Raw genomic sequence first — 21,665 nt, 5'->3', positions numbered from 1 at the left:
CTCACAGAAATTACAAATATGAAATAAAGAAAATGAATGTGAACAAATTACTGTTCAGTTTCCTATTAAAAGCTTCTAGTAATGATAACTGGTAGCCCATTTGCCCTTCTATATAATGAATATCATTCTCTTTAAAGATAATGCAGATTTTTTAAGATGCTAGTATATGACCAAATGTGTCTTTTGCAAATGAATTAGATTATTAGTCCCCATATTAGACAGTGTAACAGCCCCTGCATATCTGAATGTTTTGAACATAGAAGCCTATCAAATTAGGGGAAATATATCAAATTCCTACAGAGGAATGGGGTGTTCTTAAGGGTGAATCACCCCCATCCACATGTCTGCACAGCAAGCCCCAGCTGTAGCAGGAAACATGTACTTTCTGCAAGGGCAATATGAGCATCAGGGAAGTCAGACCTCTTGAGGGAGACCATTAATTTGGCCAAAATACAGGTCACTTATGCACAGTCACCATTGTTCTAAGGAACTAAAAATATCAATTATTTCCTCTCCAATTAATCATAATAAACATAGGAATTGGTCTTTAGATCATACCATGACATGTCATGCTTTTAGCATAGGACATTCTCTATTCATTATGACTGCACAAATGCTCACTAATATCCTCTTTTTTTCTGAAGTAGAAAGACCCCATGCTTAATAGCACAAGAAATGTATCAGGGAGATAATGGAAAACTCTTGACCTGGCATTCTTGTCCAGGTTCAAAAATCCACTTAAAAGGTCACAAAGATCTCCCACCCTGCCCTGCTGAAGCAGCATGTTTTAATATCTCCTCTCAAAATGTAAGTTAAGAGGTGTCTTTTGATTAGATAATTATCCTGGAACTACAAAAGAAAACATATTTTTTGTTAAGTGAAATAGATGCAACCAGTGTGCATTTTGTTTTGACTTGTGTTCTTCTCTAACCCTGTTTCAGACATTTCCTTAAAAATACATGAATAGCTAAACCCCACCACTTTCCTAATAGAATCTTACTGACTATTAAGATCCCTGATCTTTGTTGCTGATTTATTGAATAAGGGCAGTGAGAACATTTTTCCCTATGTGGCTTCTAAATTTTTTTAAACACTATCTGCTTCCTTTGCAACAGAAAACAAACAAACACCCAAATCCATCCCACCCTTACTGTGATTACTCTAACTCAAACATCCAACAAAAAAAGGAAAATCTAATCACAACTAAGCCCTCAGAAACCCCTAAGAGAAGCAGCAAAATTTTGAACTGGGCAGCCTGAGATTTAAAACATTTTCCCAGAGCATTTTAAAACAAAGTCAACTGTTGTAGATGAAGTCTCTGGTTCACAATAATAGGCAGCCTCAGCCATCCAGGCATTTGATTAATATATTAAAAGGCTCTTTTTAACCAGAGGATGTTACTCTTTAGCCTCCAGCACAGACTCCTCCCTGCAACTCAGGCAACACCTCCGCTGAGAGCAACTTCAGCAGAGCACATCTAAGTCTTCCTGGACATGCTTTCCCGATGAGCAGTTCCACCTTATTCTGTCCTATGTATTTCTGCAATCTAGGAAAGCAATTACAACTTCAAATCAGTATGACTATTTTTATACTGGCTAGCAAGCTACTTAAGCCTCTCAGGCATCCATGTAAACCACAGAAATCAACATCTGAGAGTGAGCCAATCTCTCTTAAACCAAGGAATAAGTCACTTGTTTGAATAGCTTTTCTTCCAACTACTGGAAACAGTAATTAAACAAATCTGAAGCAATTAGAAATGTCAATCTGGATTTTAGCATTTGACACTGACCACCGCTATCAAACAAAACAAAAAGTTACTTTGCATAAATATCACAGATGCTAACTTAAAATTGTTTAACAAAATCAGTTTTCTCCAAACAGATCATTTGTAACTTTAAAAAGATACAACAAGTTACTGTTTTTAGGAATTGTAAAAACTTCATTTAGCTATTGAGCAAAAAAAGCTCAAGTTCCAAATAATCATTGCTTAATCCTGACATAAAAGTAGATGCTACTCTTCCAGAAATTTTCACAGCCTTTCCAATGGTCACTGGAATAAATATAAGGAACTTTCCTAGACATGAAATAACTTACATTATTTTCCTAGGTACTGAACCCTGTCTTACTTGGGTTACATGTGTTTTAAATTTGACCTATTATCCAGAGGTAAAAGGAAACATTTCATTTACATATAGCAAATCTTTAGCTGAATCATTAGGTACTGAGATTTCTCAGCCTGGGCAGGGAAATGCATGAAAGGGATTAAGTGATCAATATATCCCCTGTGGTCAGGGAGAACCTCAACAGGCAATTTTGTTCAACTGAGAAATAAGCAAAGAGTGCAATCAGCAGAAGTATGAAAGGTTAGCTGAGAGTAAAATAAATGAAATAAGCTAAGTGTGAAAGAGAAGCTGCTACATTTGGGATCTCTGAACTGCTCTCTCAATGTTCTTACTGTCACACCTCTGGATTGCAATAGGACAGCTCCTCCAGGACACAATTCTGCTCATTGCAGGGCTTGCCATTTCCCCTTCCTCCTGACAACAATTCCAGACTGCTTCTCTTTACCAACTAGAAAGAACACCACCATTTGGTCTTCTACCATTCCTCCTTCTGGCAGAGTATCTTGAAAATCTAGAAAAACTTTTCCAATAGAGGAAATTTATTCCTAGTTCATTTCTCTTACTCTTAGAAGGCCACATCCTGTGCAGATAGCCTGAAGTTGCCATTACCTACCAGCAAGTAACAAATCAGCACTTTAGCTCACATCAGCCTCTCCCTTCTACCAGTGTAAGACTATGCCCCACGTTATTGCAAACTACTTTAGGATTGTGCAATGAAAAATATCAGCTTGAAAGTTAAACAGTTAAAAATGCACACCACATTTATTTTTGTAATCTTTACAGATTGCCAACACCCTCTGCATCACAAAAAGGAGTGCTTCATCAGATGGACAGAGCAGCATTCCCTTGAAAGAAGTGTTTCAGGAAATCTTACTATTCCAGTTTAAACTCAATTTATATTTTCCTAGGGGGGCGTGGTGGTCATTACAGCTGCTAGAATTTTAATCAGGGTTTTAATAGTTTTGAAAAAATAGCTGTTCCCTTTTTATACCCTATCTATAAATGAAAGCCTGAATTCTGGAGTCCTGCTTTGCAGCGGTGGGTGAATTCCACAGCTGTGGGATCATGGAATATAAGAGGCCTAATTATATAAGGCAAGAATCAGTTCTGGTAGATGATTAAAAGCTAAAAGAAGCTGAGTAGTTTAAGAACCACAAAAGCTAGTTCTTGCCTGTCAATTCCAATAGAACGAACATTAACTTCTGTGTTCAAATCTTGAAAGAAGATTCAAACCAACCACAACATATTAAAAGAAGTGAAAAGAGGGGGTTTCATGCCTCATCAGGACTTTTTGCTGCAAGGGAAGTTTTTAAGTTTTTCAGTGTTGCTTTTTAGGCACCACATTGCAGATTCCATGAGTACTTATATACTAAAGTGTTAGAGCCACACATAAAAAATCTGCATTAATTCTCATCATCTCTACATGGGAGGACTAAACTGAGAAAGCAAACCAAGATCATCTCTTCAAGTAGCAGATACTGAGCCACACAATCTCCATAGAGCACAATTCTTAGTTTTCATGCAGCGATCTCCTCGCCCTTTGGTGTCAGCCTCTCTGGCAGAGTGGTGTTTTAGCTTTGCCTCTGTTCCAGCAGGTGCTGCTGGTCCCTTCAGCCAACCTGGGGCCCACAAGGGTCTAGATTAACTTCCCAGCTCTACCATAGACCTTTAAGACCTTTGGGCACATTTTCTAAATCCTGACCCAGCAAAACACCTCAGTACAAATGCACCCTATCCCCTGCAGACTACAGTCTGCATTCCTAAGCAAGGCAATCTTCTCTATCCCCAGTCCGTAAGACAGCATTGAAGATGGTAACAGACACCTCTGAACCCTTCAAGTCAGCTGTCATCTTTGCCACTGTATGTGCAGTGTCTGTGTGTAGTGTCTAGAAAAACAACTCAGAGCATTTGCTTGGAGTTTCTTAGTAATGCAAACAACCAACACTATCAGCAGTCATTTCTGTGATACGTGAATAAAAAGGGATTTAACTTTCTTGGCTGTGACTGACTGAAATCACAACAAACAAGCTACGGGCTAAAATTAAAACATTCTATTAGTAGTTACTAAACATCCTAAGGTCCAAAAATGGAAATTAACCTCAGGCTGATGACAGCTACATGCTTAGTGACATGTCACCATGAATGCTATCATAAGGGACAAAGAGAGAAAAAAGACTGACTTCGCAATCAAAAAAGATTAAGCAAGAGCACTTCTGGAGTAGTGTGAATTACTTGTTAACACATTTTCCAATTGTGTAACAATTACTTTGTGCCTGGATCCTGTTTAGAGTAAAAAGTGAACTTTTGAATAGGTTCTTAGTTGTTTACTAGTTCAAGAAAAAAAAAATTCAATGCTAAAAGAATAGACACAATAAATTTATGGCCATATTTAAATATATATTAGGAGCTACTTAACACATATCAAATTGCTTTCCAGTAATAACCAAACAGATGAACACTTCCAAAACCAAAACCAACCAAACAAAAAAAGCAAGTGGTTTAAAAATTATGGTTTAAAATTTCAACCAAAATCTCACACAAGCACGAAGCATGATCTATTATATTTCCCAGGCTATGCAGGAATTGATGTTCTTTCTGCTCTGTAGCTTCATATATATGGGCACATTTCTATCTATTAAAAACTGTATGAGCCTTGTGCACATAATAAGAAAGGATAAACAAGTTTCTGTTAAAACCACTACTGTGCATTTGCCATTGTATCAAAAATCACTTACTCTGTGAACTTAAAAAATACCTCAAAACCTTGTAAGACTGTTCTAAAAACCATTTTCCATGCAGGTTACCTTAACCCCATAACCTTGGGTTACGAATGATTGCAGACTAGATTCTGCAGCTGGTCTATTTCTACAACTAGAAATTTTGACAGCATTGCTCAACCAAGACAACTGTGTCAGTCTTCCAAGCAGCCTGGTTGTTCTTTTTATGGACCAGCACCCATATTTGTGAACTGCAGTAAATTAGCCTGCAACGTTATTATGTGAGCCATCTCTGTAATCAGTAGTTACAAACATCCAGCTGCATTCCAAATTTTAAAGAAGCCTGGGTTGCCTACCACTTCACCAGAATGTGAGTATCATGGATGTCTTTATACTCTTCCAGTAAATAAAAGTATATGACACTTACATTAAAATTACATGTGAGAAAAAGACACATTTAAGGCAGACAAACATTTGTACAATACAATTGTACAATAGCTGGAGAAACTGCAGTCACAGCTTTGGCATGCTTGGAGAGGTTTCTTTCAAAGCCTCTGTTAAACGTATGCTGCTGCAATATAGTAAAAAGAGTAATAAAGATAACTTACAGGTGGTCCAGTTTCCCCCTTTGGACCTCTGACACTTCCCCTTTCAAACATTTTGCCAAGATCTTCATAGTCATAAGCATAATTATCAATACCATTTTCATAAGTGCTTTCTGTATGATAAGTCTCATCAGCATCAAATGCACCTTCCTGCCCTGGATGAAGTCGATTATCCAGAGGGAGTTCAGCAGGCAAACTGTACAGAGTTGTGTTGAAGATTTGCTGCTTTTTGTTTGGTTCATCTAAATGCTGTTTTGCTTTTTCCATTCCCTTGCTTTTAGTTTTACTCTGTTTTACAGGGGAGATCAGAGAAAGCTCACTATGTCTGCCTGCATCTTCTGTGGTGTTAGCTGAACTATTTGGATACGATGCTGCAGGGGTTTTCATGATGTTTCTTTTTCTGCTTGTCTCCTGCTGCTGAAGAGCCAGATCAATGTTCTCCTGGAGTTCTGTTTGAGGCCAAGCTTCCAGCAACAGAGGTTTGGTCTCCGCAAACTCCCGTACAGAGGCATTTCTTAACTCAAAGTGGTCTGGTAAAAAGTGAATCTGAGCAACATTGGTAACAGGCATGTTTGATACTTCTTTCCATTTATAAGCTGATATATCTTCCTGGTATTCCTCATCAGTGATCATCTTAGAAAAAGCATCCAGCCCATGTGGCAGAAGTGGAGCCCCACGCAGAGATCGATAGGTTTCAGCCTGGCGACACTGCTGTTTCACATATTTACAGTAGTTTGCAGAGGCTTCTGCAGAGGGAATAATATCCAGCTGACATATAACTCCTTCAAAGCTGACAGAGTGAGAGCTCATCCTTCCCAAGGTAAATACACCCTCTGAATCAAATGTCTCCACTTCAGAAAGTACTTCACTGCTGTAGTACTTGTTTCCACACTCAGCAAATAGTGAGACAGTCTTGTCCCCAATGCCAATGGCAAACGAATGCCATTGTTCATTATGAACACAATAATCAAAGTACACGGACTGCTTCCCTCCGGTGTACACTGCTACCTTCCTCGGTAGCAGCTGGACACCAAACTGCAGCCTGCTTTTGTTCCTAACACTGAAAAGAAAAGCATTACTGGCTCTGTAAGAGTACAGCCCAACCAATAAGGTGAACTGATGCCCTAGATTTGATGGTATGACTTGGGGGACACGGGACTCAATATGTGCATCATCGCTTAGCACCACTCCTGATGCAGTTAGACGAACACCCTGAGGTAACAGAGAGGATGGTGAGGGCACTGCTGTCTCTGAAGGCTCTTGGACATCTTTCACAAGGCCTAGTTGGTGAAGAACATCTATTGCTGTAAAAAGAAATAAAGGCACACTGTTGATTTAATTTACAAGCTCATACATTCAGATCCATATAAACAAATGTACACAGAACATTCTCACAAATCTATACCTCTCAGAGCATATACACTTCACACAGTAAGGCCACCAAATCCCTCCTGGAAGGCACTGATCTTTCACATAAATCAAACGAGTAATTAAAGCCAGAGCAAAATTTCCATCTTAAAAAAAAAACCCAACCAAACTAAACAAACACACAGAAAGGTCCACAAAATGCCCATTGTAGGTCAGTTCACTTATGAAAATGAAAAATTCTCATTTGCTCTCTTCAAACTTTCCAGTGATCAGCAAATACACTTTGGTTAGTTCCTTATTTATTAAGCTAATCCTGTCTACTCTTTGAGCAGAGAATTAGTCGTTTTTTCGAAAACTTTTCCTTCTGCAAAAAATCTTCTGCACTAAATCCATGCTGTTGCTCTTTATCTAAAAAGTACAAATCAAAGCATTTGAGGGAAGGGTGGCTTAGTTTATAAGAAAGGACAATCTATTTATAGCACAGTTAGCACAGTAAGGCCTCCTTCCCCTCCATACAGTTTACTTGTTAGAGCCATGGATAAGGTGAACTCTGGAGCAGTGGAAGTGGTGAGGAGTAAGGAAAGAGGAGAATTGCCAGGACCCAAGGGGAAGTGCTCCTGTCTTCTGGCTCATCTCTCCCCCTAAAGTGCACAAGGCTGCAGCCACCACGACAAGACATTGAACTAAGAACGCACTCCACAGCAGGAGACAGAGCAGCCAGCTGTCCTTCTGATTGATGTTCTATAGATTTGGCTTTGACATACAGAAATCTGGATAGATCTTCCTATAGAAGAATAGGCAGTGGTTTATTCAGTGTTGGATTCTCTAGTTTCTCATTCAATGTGAGCTACGTCCTTTAAGCTTTCCCTTAGTCTGGGTCACACAGTGTCTCCACTTTTACCTGGCTAAATATCTTCACTTAATGGGTAAAAACACAATTATCTATCATCCTGATAAACTGAACTCTTATCTGTTCTGGGTAAGAAATCAAAGCCATCTTTGGGTAAATCAACAGTTGAAGGTGACCCAATTAATTTCTTATTGCCTAAATCACATTTGGCCAAGTTGGAGCTGGTGGGCATAGACACCTTCCTTCAGGATGAATATAAAGATACATCCCTTATGATGCAGCTGAAACACTACAAAGGCTCATCAGGAGCTAAACCACAGATCCTCAAGAGCCTTTCTGTAGGATCTCAAAACAAGATAGCATTTATGGCATTGATAGATTGATTGGTAAAACTGCCTGCCTGAGTGTTTGTGAAAGGTGCAGAAATATTGCAGATGTTGAATCAAAATGCAGTTACAGAAATATGGAATGAGAAGATTAGGAGCTAAAACATACTGAGAAGGCTGAAGAAACATTAGCTTGGTCTAGAGACAGGAAAGTTTGGGGAATCTAAATAAAATTGTCCATTTTCTGAATTGAGGCCATAGGAAAAACAGAGAAGAGCTGAGGAGTAAGACACAAGCTGCAGCACAAGAAATTTCAGCTCCATACAAAGAAAAAGCAGGCTCACCACAAAAGTGGTCAAGTGCTGGAGCAGGGTGGACAGAGACATGGGATAATCTCAATTCTTGGAGATTTTCAAAGACCAATTGGACAGAACCCAACAACCTGAAGTGACGCTGACCTCAGCAAGAGATAGGACCAGATGAGATCAAGGTCCCCTTAACCCATATTTTAGGATTTTTTTTCCACAAGGGGAACCTGAAGACTAGTTTTCATAAACAGCATTACACAGCAGCGTAAGATATAATCTGTTTCCACCTCTCACGGGAACAACTTCACAGAAACACCTATATTAAAAATTACTTGTAGTATCTAATAGTTGTACTGATCAAATAAGCCTGGCTGGGCAGACACAGGCACTTTCTATAGCATTTTGCTGAGGCTACATTTGCTATGGGCATGCTTATACTAAGCAAATAAAACTATTATAAAGCACAACAAAAATTTAGAGTAAAAAAGAAAAGTTAAGGATTTGCTGCAATATTGAAAGAAAAGAGCCACTGAAACAAACGGATATTTACGCTTTAAGTGGAGAAAAGGTCTCCTTTCCCATTTTCGCTTTCTCTGTTTACTGAATGTATTCATAGCGAACTTTAAGAATAGACAGATGTTGGCTTAGTTTCAGTGCTAAATTATGAGAAGTGCCTGAGATTTCCTTCAGAGTGATTTATAAGTTGGAACCAAAAGCATCAACCTGAACACACTGTACATCTTGAAAATTAATTACACACCTTGTAGTGTTTCTAGTCATGTTTGAGATTCACGGACAGGCCAAGACTAGCCTGGCGAGCAGCCAGTGCAGACGGAGGTATAGAGAAAGAGTGTTTCTGCAGAAAGTCCTGTGTATGCCAAGTTCTCAAGATGTTTTGCCTCAGAGCAATTAATTCACCATGGCTGTATTTTTATCTGTCAGGCTGATAACAGAGGTCAGGTTCTAGTAGAGCTCTGAAGCACAGTGCCTCTGCTAATGAACCACTGCTCATTGCCAGGACCCCGTCCTGCCTGCTCTGCCTGGAGCTCTGCAGGAGAAAGCTGTGCTTGCGCTGCCCTTGGGGAGGGAAGCCGGGAAGAAACACAGGTCCTGAGCTCTGAGCAACACAGTCTTACACATGCAAACAGTCCCCAAGGCAGAATGCACTGCTCCACTACCTCTGTGCACTGGCAGGGCCAGCTGACTGCACAAGGAGAAGAGCTGCTAGCCTAACCTAAGGTTGTGCCTGAGTATCACATCCTAACCTGAAATACTGGGCAAGTAGTTGTAGTTTTCAAAAATTACATATTTTTATTTTTAAATAGTAATACATGTGGTCTATCCAACGTATTATAAATTCAAGTGTAAAATAAAAAGCTTAACCTGGTTTAAAATAGTCAGCTTAAAAATTACCTTCAAGCCTATAACTAATAAAAGGCAAACTGCAAGCAAAATGGTCAATTTTTTGGCAGTTCTGATTTGAAAAGAGCATATAGTTTAAAAGTTATTAGAGAAAATAATCAGCATGATGAGGAATAATTTTTTTTTCTATCCTGCAAATAGATTTCTGCAAACAATGGCAGGTCTTGAGAGAGCTAAATGCAAATAAATATTGTGTGAAAAATGACATCAAAAAAGTAAGTATAAAGGAATTACTCCTTGCTGACTTGCTGTGTGTTAACCCACTGTCAAGCCAAAAGGCTGTTCCAAACTTTTTTGGCCAGTCATTTCACTTCTGGTCCAACATGCATATTTATTTTATTTTAAGGCTTTCAGAAGCTCTTGGCAGCACACTGGATTTTGGGAGCAGGCAACCCTCTCATTCTTCCTCCCAGCATGACAACCATTATTTGCTTTACCTATCAGTTGTCAGTTTTCTTTGTTTACTCATGTCTGCAAAACATCTGTCTTCACTTACTGCTTATTCAACCCATTAGTCCCCCAAATTGTAACAGCTCAGCTTCTTGAAGGAAAGGTTGTTTTGAGGTTTTGGTGTCAAGTGCTTTCCTTCCACCTTCTAGGAGATCTTTAAAAATTCACAACCTTACTGCATCATGAGGTAAGCCAAAACCTTACACCAGCTTTGGCAAAAAGCCTTCTGACCCTTGCATGGCACAAAAATAACCCCACAAAGGAACTGGGGAGGGATGAAGGGATTTGACTACAGGATTGTTTCACATGCGTATTCCCTTCAGTCCCTCTTGCTCATTTCCACATTGCTCCATACTCACAGCTACTCTGAAGGCAGGACCTCTGAGATGCTCTCCCTGTTTCAGCAATCTTAGCACACACATTTCTCCCTTTCCTTTTTCCAGTGTGGGTAAGGGAAAAGAAAAGGGCCATTAATCAATCAGCTCCACCAGAACCAAGAATAATTTCGCTTCAGATTGCCAATTTTCTAGGTGATGCATCTGCAACTGGGTACATTAAGATAACTGGCTGCAACAAATGCTCTCCTGGATGCCAGATCAGATCATGGGCATAGGAAAGCCAGCAAGACACATTAATTCTGTGTGTCCTTGAACCCCACTCAAATTATTATTCCTAAAGTATGAGACTGTATCTTTACAAGTACTTCACTGATCATGGTTTATAGCAGCATACCAAACTGAACAAGGTGTATCCTCTCTGGTACAGCCTGCAGAGGCTGTCCCCTCAGCTCAGGAGAGAAGGCATGTTAATCAGCTAACATCTGCATGTTCAGCAGAATATTCTTTTTTCAAAATACAACTGCCAAGGAAGTTTAAAATCCAAGGCATTAACATGTTCCTGATAGGCATGCAATCCTGTTCCTGGACAAACACTAAGCACCACAAATGTAAAAATGCAGCTTATATACTGAAACTGAAGGATATACTTGAAATGCTCTCTGTTTTTTTTGAGGAGGTTTCCTTCTCTGAACTGCTTTTTCCAACTTTGTTTACACACTATGCAAATAAAGTGCAAGAAGCACTAAATTCACTCATGGGAAGAAAGTTTCATCAAGATCCTATGCATCATTTTGATCCCAAGCAAGCATTTAAAGAAAATAAAGTCATGTGCGGCACTTGTGCATCAAGGATGGAGAGGAGTTTCCATTCAATAAGGCTTCTCATATGGCCGTCTAGAAATGCTGTTGAATAGCAGTAATAACAACAAAATAATAACAGAAAAAAAAGGAAACTCCTTCATCTTCTGATAACAAAATAAAAAATAATTCAATATAAGCATGTTGAGACTGGAGGCTTTACTCCATTTCTGGAAAGCTCTGTGCATGGAGCATTCTCAGCCAAGAGGCAGGTAGGACTCAGTCTCCACCCACTCCCCTGTGTTACTGCACCCCCAGCCCTGCAGCTTTCACAGTCCTCACCTGTCAGAAGCAATTCTCAGGCTGAGGGGCATGAGAGTGAGGAAAATGGTTTATTTCTTTGCAGAGGAGGACAGTGGGCTGGAGGGATGAAGACACTCAAATAGTCACCACAGAGCTGTCTCTGGCATCTGTCACCTGCTCCCACCACACCGGGAAACAGTAAACTGCCTTCCTAAAACTGCCTCTTCCCATCCCTGCAGGCCTGGAACAGGGCAGGCCACACACATCTAACATGCTGCCCCTCCTCCAGTGAGAACTTGGCTCAGCTATTATAAAAATCCGGGAAAATCCCATCATCACAAAAGCATATGGCCCCCATTGAGCGGGATGTGAAAAATCAACAACCAATCTTACCAGGCAAGCAATGGGCAACACTGGAGGGCAAAACTACAAAGGCAACGGGGGGGAGGCAAAACAAAAACTCCACGACTGAAGGAAAAATCAAACTTTGCCAATCTCTGGGAATGACAAGCAGGAAAAACGCATTGGTGAGAATAATGGTGGGAGGCTGCTGAGATATCCCAAAGGGCTCTAGCAAAACATTATCAGGAATGAGTCTTGCCTTAACCACGCAATCCATCTGTTTGCATTCAGATGAGTATTTGCAGTCACACACTCACCAGCCAAGGATGACCTACTTCATGCTTCACCTGTACAGCAGAGGACATTGGTGGAGAACTGACGCTGCCACTCTCATGGCAAATAAGAAGGGGCTAAATGGCACGTTTGCCTCCACAACTTTGGGACCTATCATTCCCACAGCAGTCTCCAGAGCAAGTTGCACATCTGGTGCTGTTATAACAGCTGGCAGATTAAAAAAGAAACTAAAAACAAGACAAGCCTATTTCCTCACAACATCTGCATCTGAATGCAAAGCCAAATGAATACCAAATTTCACATTTTGCTTTAGCAATGCCAGCCTGTATTATGTGCCGTGGTTTGCCTGCCTTAAGTGCAAAGGTAACTCAGTCATAGCCTGCCACCCCCAAGGACACCCACTTGCAGTGAAGACACAATCAAAGCCTTTTTACTGTACAAGGCTTCTTTTTTATGAAGAGCTTGCTTAAATATGTAAGCAATTTCATAGACAGAAAATCTGAGTAATTTTCAAAAGGTCATCTTTTCCAAACTGCTGCTTTAAACTTTTGCTCTCATTATGCTGTAATTGGTATTTTCTTTAAGTCACATGAATTAATGAACTGAACCTAAGGTCACAAGTAACAACAGCCATTTACTCTTTTCATCTACTAACATATTATACAAATGTCCTATTATAAACAAAGCACTCTCACCTTGTTTGGGTACTTGTGCAACACCCACAGCTATACATGTTGCAATGAAAAGGAGAGCTTTCCTAAAAGGGAAAGAAAGGGAAAAATCCTGTGAGAAAACATCTACAGTTTCAGAACTCCAAGGAATTAGAAACCCAGTTCAAGATCCAAATGGCAGAATACCACTGACTTCAGCAAGTCCTGAATCAGAGCCATCACATTGTACAACTTTACTGATACTGAGGAGGAGTTTCACACAAAGATCCAGGTTGTGTATGCCCTCATGCATAGCACATATATTTTACACTGGTTTTTATTAATAAAATTACTGCATCTGCTTTATATTTTCTTGCAGCAGCTTTCAAATATGGATGCTGCTACATAGTACATTTCTTCCTGGAAAGAAAAAAACATTACCATTAAAAACCCATAAAATAAATGACAAGTCAATTCCTGTGGAGATCATTAGATACTTTAGATACTTTTAACGTCCTATCAGTCTTCTCACTAGATCACATCATCTTCCCATAAGTGAAAATGTTGTGTCAAACTTTTGTTCTTGTATCGTAAAATTTTATCATGCTACAAGTCATGCTCTTCACAAAGTAATAAAAAAATCCCATCACACTTCAACTTACAAGTCCACGCTCAGGTAGAAGAGTGTCATACTGACAGCTATCACAGGCTCACTGCCCTGGTTTCAGCCAGGGAGACAATTTTCTTCTTAGTAGCTGGTTGAGTGTTGTGTTTTGGATTTAGTACGAAAATAATGTTGATAGCACACTGGTGTTACAGTTTTTCCAACAAACATACATAATATTGATCTAGATTATGTGCTCAAAATTCACTTTAGAAGTGTTGAATGTTGTACAGACTACATTTTTGCCATGATTAAGAACAGATTGTCTGCTGTTTCTTAATTATCATTTTAGCCAGATTAACATCTAATCACTCTCTTCTCAGTGACTGAATCTTTTAATAAATGAGAAATCTATTTTCTGTTACTGTTGGACAACCAGGCACAGATGCATGTAACAATTACAGTAACTGCTATCTACTCAGTTCTAAGAAGAAATATTTCAAAAATATCAGAAATACAGTTCTGACACTAATCAACTCACACTCAAGCCTCTTGCTCGTTAATGTTTGCAATCTCAGCAATTTTTCATAATATGGAATGCTAGAGTGACTAAAAAAGTTTCCTGGACCAGGTCAAAGAGCACTTGAGTACCTGGATTCAAGTGTACTTGAAAGTAACACAGCTGCAACTAAACATATATAACTTCATGTCACATAATTTTGCCAGCTAATTAGCCAGATTTTCACATTAAAAAAAAAAAAAAAAAGATAGGAAGAAAACACTACCACTCTTTGTACAGGAACATATGATTTAAACAGAAAGAAAATATATATAAGTACATGTGTGTACACACAGAGCAGTATTTAGTGAAAAATCTTACTAATTCTTTAAAGTCTTTGGAATTCAAGCATTTCAGAAACATCCAAGTACATTAAAACCACAGAGTAATAGCCTGGTTTTATCAAGTGGATTTGTATATTGTGAGAGCTTAAATTTTGGCAAACAGAACAAATTAATAATTTAAGGAACAATAAGGCATGAAAGTCATCATTGCCACTGTAAAATGGTAGACACACCATATCTTCCAGAAGAAAATGCACAGAACATATAGGAAATTCAAAAATATGCATCAATGCTTTAGCTCTGATCACAGAGGGAGGGAAAGGTGGAAACTATGCCTTACACATCCCAACATGCTTGTAGGGGCATGTTCTTTAATTAACCACTACTACAATCCCTAGATATTCCTCCCTTCAAGCTTTCTCCTGCTACAGCCATGAAATGTCTACTGGAGCAATTCTGACACCCCTGGAAAAGACCTAACACCAACTGTTGTCCAAACAGCTCGTCCATTACAGGACACTCAGTTCATTTTTTCAGAGTTCTAAAGCCCAGAATTCAAGTTCAAAGTTTCTGCATCACACAATGTATCATCTTTTGATCAAATGAGAAACTCAGCATCAGGAGACAGCTGTGCCAGAAACAAAGTCCATGCATTGCACTGTATCAGCTAAAACTCAGGACAACGCTTTATTTGACCCTTATTATTTTCAAAGGTGCAAAATGGATTTGCCATTAAAAATCACATAAAACATTTTAGCTAGCTACAAAATAAGGATGCTCAAAGAACCCCAGAGCCCAAAATTCAAAGATGACTCCTCTAATAATTACAACAGCCTCTTCTACTACACCAACCAGGTACAAAGCTGTGTCTGTCAGGTACCTGCCTCTGCCACTTCCAGCAAACATTGTAGGAAAGCAAGAAATTAGAACATGTTCCCAGGGCTGTAAATTACACAGATGTAACTGAATATACAGAAACATTTAGTGAGAAGTAAAGACAAATGCCTGGCTTACACAGTGCTCTCCAGATAATGTCAAGAACAGATGAGTTATCAACTAAGAGAAAAAACAGGGACCAGAAACAACCATAGTGCTGGGGGTCCTCTAATGCGTGAGAAAAGTGAGACTTCCTTCTATCTTTTTTCATGAGGAAAATTTTTTATAAATGAAACCATGTGCAACCTAATCCATGCAAACCCTCCCTCTTGGTTGAGATCACCACTCTGTACATTTGCAGAGCAGTCAGTTCTCAGTCTTCACTCTCACACCAGCACAGCCACTAAGACACCAGGCTCCAGGCATACACCATACACAACGTGTATGTGGCTTGACCCATCATCTGCCATAGCTGCATGGAGCTTGGCTCCTTGTCTCAGCTCAGTCCACAGCTCTTGGAGATGTTGGGATGCACCAGTAGAAAAATGCAGAATCTTGTCGTGTGGAAGACTTCAGCTGACCCAAATTCTGGCTATTTTTTCCCTAGTTACACCTGAAGCTGTTCCAATACCTTGGCTTTAGGGCGTAGCCAAGGGGTCTCTCTTAAACTTCCTCCCCTTCTTCTACCTTTTCGTCTGCTCTATTGTACATTTAAGCATATGCAGAGGGCCACTATTGAATCACTTTGGAGGAAGGCACTACCAAATGTGACTGAGCTATTGTACCACTAAAAACTGAGTTTATCTTTCTGATAATCTTTGTGGCCATTTGCCTCTTCCTACAGAGTGGACAGCAACTATCCATGGTGGTTTCTTGCATTAGGGGTGATTGAGGGATGAGAAAACTGATAAGCTTCAAAGCAAGTTGTGGCAAGCCGCAATGAAAAATTCCACCCTCTGAAGGCTACTCAGCAGCACACAGAACTCAGGTTTGGTCAGTGCACAGCAGCATCCTCTTCATTCCAGCCTAGTTTCCTAAATCTCAAGTTTAAAGGAAGAAATACCACCAGCTGGCTGCTAGTAAACCTGTCTGCAGTGTGACTGCCACAGGTTCATTCAGTCCTGCACTCCTCAGGGCTGATGGTTTAAACACCAGCACCTGCCCCACACTTGTTCCTTCATTGGATCTGTCTGGGGACTGCTGAGGAGAATGGCACAGCTTGGGTCCATCAAGCTTGAGAGGGGCTTTGGAAAGGTCACAGCACCTTGTGGACAGAGATGCCCTGCAACTCTCAAACTTACCTTTCAAGATATAAAAAAAATATAACTTTCTTTGCTGCTATAATTAAATTAGCTAGTAGGTCCAGTGCTGCTTCCCAAGTTTTATAACACCCACTAGAAACACAGCTTGAGGGGACACAACAGCCTGCAAAACCTCTCTGGTGTGACACTCACATGCCCTTTGGTCACAGATGGCACCAATTAGCAATCAAGGAATCCTTTGCCAAATTTCACAACTTGAATGAATGGAAAATGGGAGAAATACAAGATGACGAGACAGGTAGAGGAGCATTGCCCTGAGAGGAGTTCTACAACAGGACTGGGGTTCAGAGAGAGGAAACTCCCTGCCTGGTGGCTCACTCTTTGGACAGCATCTGGCTTCAAATGAGAAACCACCACATCCAGAAGAAGAGTCAACTCTGTTAGTATTTCCAAAAGAAAAAAGATATAATTGAAAAGACATGATTTTAGAACAGTTTTACGAGTAAATCTCTGATTGCTTACACTAGTTCTCTTCTCCAGATAGCATACACCATTTTTTTTCCTCTATGAAGGAAAAAGCATATAACTTGAATTCTTACTCACGTGCTCTTCTTTCACAGGGTTTGTCTCTGTATATTTTGTATATCATTCTTCAAATGTACTACAATTTGGTGCTTGCAAGAAACAACGGTGACACAAGGCTGCTCATACTTTAAATATTCTGTCAATAAATGGGGTGAGAGACTGAGAAGTCATGCAGCTGTTTTACTTATTTAACCTGCAGAGACACCCCTACACAGGCCTGACCCAATGGTATTTCAAGGAAAAGGTGGTTAAAGTTGCAAGGGATTTACTGGTTTGACATATGCTAAGGAAACCTGATCCTTTTGTGAGGAATTCTGGTTTCTTAACACAGGCAAGTAACCAGGTTGCTTGCTCTCTATAGAAGTAAATGAGGTAAATATTATAGAAGCATACAGATACATTCTGAAGCTATCGCATATTTTGAACTTGAGTAAACTGCTACTGTACCTCTTTCCTATAATGCAGTTTATGTTTCTCCATCAGCAATACCCCTTTATAGATTTAAAATAAAACCATTCTTTGAAATTGCACTCAGACAATTCCTGAAGAAGCCCCAAAGACACAGCAATTAAAAACAGATCTAGGAAGGCGACCTTCAGGAAGCCCCTTACCTGCTCACAGGTACACCCAGATTATACATCAGGCAGACTTTAGCAGCATAATCCTCGCTACAACACTAAATAAATTCTTCTGTCCTCCTCAGAACGCTCAGTAAACTTAAGACACAGCCAGAACAAAATCAGCCCATTACAGAGACACTCACAAGTAACCTCTTTAATATTGTTACAACTATAAACTCAGTCATTTTACTGAGGCTGCTTTTATATAAACGGCAGAGAACAGAGCTCTACCTTTGCATCACAGGTGAGAATGCATCAGAAATACCTCTGCCAATTGCAAAAACACGTGAATACAGAGCAGCTTATTTGGCAATCTCTGGTATTAAGAGAGCGCCCTTAGCTCTAGCGTAAATTCTACATGCTCTTGCGTTTGCTTGTGTGCCGCGTTTCACTAGCTAGGTACCAAAGGGGCGCAGGAGCTGCCAGGTTACTGCGGGCACCGCGGCACGCTGGGCCCCGGGATCCTCGCTCCCCCTCGGGGATCCGGGGGCACGGGCTCTCGGGCCAGGCTGTCCCCGCTCCCCGGGGCACCAGAGCCAGGCTGCCCGGTGTGGGCTGGGGAAGGACGACACGAGGGTGCTGGACGGGATAGAGCACATCCACAACGACACCAGGGGTGCGCAGGAGAGGCACAGGGACAGCGAGCGATACCGGCGGTCTCTGTCCGAGCAGCCAGCACCCCGCCGGTCCGCCGGGGGCACCGGGGACCCCGCGGGGTTAGGGCTGGCGCTCGGAAGGCAGAGCTGGGGACGGTGCCCGCCGGGTTCGTCGTGCCCTGCTCGCGGTGGGAGCCGAGCCGCAGCCCCATCCCCTGCTCGGCCCCGCGGCGGGGTGGCGGTGCGGTGCGCCCCGTCCCGCCGGCTCCCGCTTACGTTTGCGCCGCGGGAGAGATGCGTCCTCGCCTTGTCCTCTCGGCTCCCAAATGCATTTGTATGCATTTGCCCGGGCAGCGGAGATCCGAGGGAAAGCCGAGCGCCGCGCCGCCGCAGGGTCAGCTCCTGTCCATGAAAGCCCGCCGGCCCGAGGTCTCCGCCGAGCTCCGCGCAAGCCCGAGGGCGGCCCGGCCCGCGTACGGCCCGCGGGGGCGGGCGCGGCGGGTGGGGGGGGCGCCGGGGGCCGGGCGGCGGGGGCGCCCCGCGGCTGCCCGCGGAGTCCGGCGGCGGAGCGGCGCTGCACCGCCTGCCCCGGCACCGGCGGAGCTCCCGCCCGCCGCGGTGTTGAATTTCAGCGCTGCTGCCTGACGATTACATCAGCACACGCGGCCCCCGGGGCGGGCCGGGCCGCGGCCCCGCATGCTGCGCGCTGCCCCGCGCCGCTCCCCGGGCACCGACCCGCACCCGGAGCCGGGAGAGCCGGGGCAGCCGGCCCGAGCCTGGAGCCGCCGGCGCGCAGCCCCAGCCCGGCCCAGGTGCGGCCGCAGCGCCGGCACAGGTGATGATGCCCGCAGCGCAGCCGGAGGGCGAGAGGAGCCTTCGGCTGCCGCTGGGCTCCAGCTGGGGAGACTCGGCAGGAAGCTGCAAGTTAAATTAAAATCTGGGGACGGGCGGGGAGAGTTGATGAAATGATCTAAACACAAAAAGCTGAGTGCGCCGGACGTTTTCTATCTCCAGGATAATTGGAGTTGGGTCTAGAAATCCTCCCTCTGAAAAATGTTTGAGGAGCAGATGTAATTTAGTAGCATTACAATGCCAAAGAAATATGACACCCTTCACTGTCTTCCTCGAAAGACAAAGGTCTTTTTAGCTTTAATTTCGTTTTCTTACCTTGTCCCCACAACAAAGCCTATTTGTAACTTTATCCCATAAGACATCTTCTTGCAAACTGTCGCTGAAAACAAACATGGTAGAGTTAAACAATACCAGACGTTGCAGTACACACTCTACACGGAACACGTGGTCGAGTCCTGCAGCCTTACTTAGGCAAAACTTCCATGGACTTCAGAAGCAATTAGATGTGAGTCAGGGTTACTTCTCTCTTTCTGGGTGCTACAAGAATGAAGATTTCACATCATGCAAATACCTTCATGACATACAGCAAATACCTTCCAGTCGCAGATAAGTTGAAGAAGATGTCATGAAATAAAACCAAAGATATTCCCAAACAGCAGAAAATAATGGAAGTGCTAAAACAAAAAGAAAGGCTGTAAAAGATAAAAATTGGATATTGTTGTCACTGAGGGTGCCCCCCTTTGCTGAAAAGGACTTTTCTGGGTGATCCAGGTAGCTGGCAACTGGCAAAAAGACTGGGGAAGGAGGGGAGGGAATTTTGAGGGAACCAACAGCAAACCTAAGGTGCTGAATTTTCCTGGGGATAGGAACCCAAAGTTAGAGGGGGGGGAAATTTTGTTCAGGCAATATACCAGAGTGTTTGATTTCAAAAACAAATTAATTTTCAATATCCTAAATCATTCAGAACTTGTGTACTCTCACAGACTACAATGGGATTTCCTGTTTACTTCACTTTTTGAAAGCCAAAGGTAGAACTGACAGCATTTTACTTTCTTATCTTTGTATCTTACGTTGGCCATACTGACAGCAAAATATGAAAATGTATATTTCCACTGAAGAGAACATGGTGCCTGCACAGGCAGATATTGGACACTTCAGCAATAAAGTATTTGTCAGCTTTCCTGTTTTAAATCATGCTTTAATGGCTTCCAACAAGAGAAGTATTGTATTTTATTAGATTTTGTTTATCAGCATTACAATGAACTACCACAGAATGTTACTGATTGGGTTTGGTGCCCTTCCCTGAAATGTATCCATCTCTTACATGACATGTCTTGTATGAAGTAGACAAATAGTTGTTTTCTTAACTTTCTAGCATCAGCATTAAGGATCTTGTAGAGAGAATGCTTCCCTGAGAGTGACCCTGGATAAATCCTGCCCTTGTTGCAATGCACATCTACAAGTACAGGAGCCATCCTGCAGCACATGGTGAGAAGGGCTGGGGACATTTTATGCAGAGATCTCCCTTTCTAGCAGCACTTGCACTGAAGAAGGCACAATTTGAGATTCTTGCCAGCTGCACACACAGGGTGTAAATGAAGCTTGCTGACCCTAATTATGCAGTTCCATAAGACAGCATAAAGTTTAAAAACTAGCATTGGTTATTCAGTTTTCTATGTTCAAACCTACCCAACTAATTTCACAACGTAGGACTCTTGTTGGCCCTTTGCTCCTCGTGTCCCTGTCACAGCCCCTGCTGGGGTTGAACACAGCCTCTAGGGTGTTTGGAGAGGTTCTTTGGCCATGGGGAGGCACAGGCCAGGAGAAGAGCTACCTGTGCCCTACCATTGCCTCACTGCACACAGCTCACACATCTCTGAGTCATGTAGCCACAGATGGGTCACGAATGTGCATGTTCCTTCTCCCCTTCCCTGTGTCCCTCTGCCTGGAAGATCTTGCACTCCTGTTTTTTGAGAAATGGCTGATGCTATTCTGCACCTCAGTTGCTTTCCTTTCATAATAGGACCCTGCAGAGCTGCTTCTCTTCTAAGCTTCATGGCAAAAACCAGTATTAGTTCTATTATTATACTTGCTTCTTCCAAGTGTTCTTGCAGTCTAATAAGAAAACCAACTATGTTTAAAGCTATCAGATTACATGTGTTTATTTCCAGAGCTATATTTAGCAGTCTGTATACTTACACACACCTAAGACATGCTCAAGCTCCAAACCTATTAGAACTTATTGCAACACAGTGATGCTGGAAGTTTCATTTCCTATGGCAAATGTCCCAAGATCCCATCTTTCCACATCTGCTATCTCCTGCTTGTCCACAGCCTATCCCCAGTTATCATGTTTCCAAGTAAACTCAGGGATTACTGAAGTACAAAATTAATTCTTCTGAGATATCACTCCTTGCCTTTCTGATACGATTACAAGATTTCTTTCTGATTTTCTGCTCCTTTTCCAGCAGCTTTTTCCTCCTTTCATGATCTGACTTGCTCATCTGTCACTCCAGATTACAGCTGCTGAGATC

General features: G+C 41.9%; 1 protein-coding gene across 1 annotated transcript in view; it reads right to left on the bottom strand.

The window, feature by feature from the left end:
* COL24A1 (collagen type XXIV alpha 1 chain) overlaps positions 1-13,584 on the bottom strand; it is a 112,817-nt gene extending 99,233 nt beyond the window's left edge. The window contains exons 1-3 of the mRNA XM_058808081.1: positions 13,556-13,584; positions 12,939-13,000; positions 5,449-6,749 (exon numbers count right to left, since the gene is read on the bottom strand). Coding sequence (XP_058664064.1) covers positions 5,449-6,749; positions 12,939-13,000; positions 13,556-13,584 — 1,392 coding nt within the window. The remainder of the gene's footprint in view (positions 1-5,448; positions 6,750-12,938; positions 13,001-13,555) is intronic.
* Positions 13,585-21,665: the final 8,081 nt, after the last annotated feature.

The sequence above is a fragment of the Ammospiza caudacuta genome, chromosome 7, assembly GCF_027887145.1.
Source record: "Ammospiza caudacuta isolate bAmmCau1 chromosome 7, bAmmCau1.pri, whole genome shotgun sequence".
In the NCBI taxonomy this organism is placed as follows: domain Eukaryota; kingdom Metazoa; phylum Chordata; class Aves; order Passeriformes; family Passerellidae; genus Ammospiza; species Ammospiza caudacuta.
Note: the sequence above shows the minus strand (reverse complement) of the source record. Positions and strands in the feature narration are given on the sequence as shown.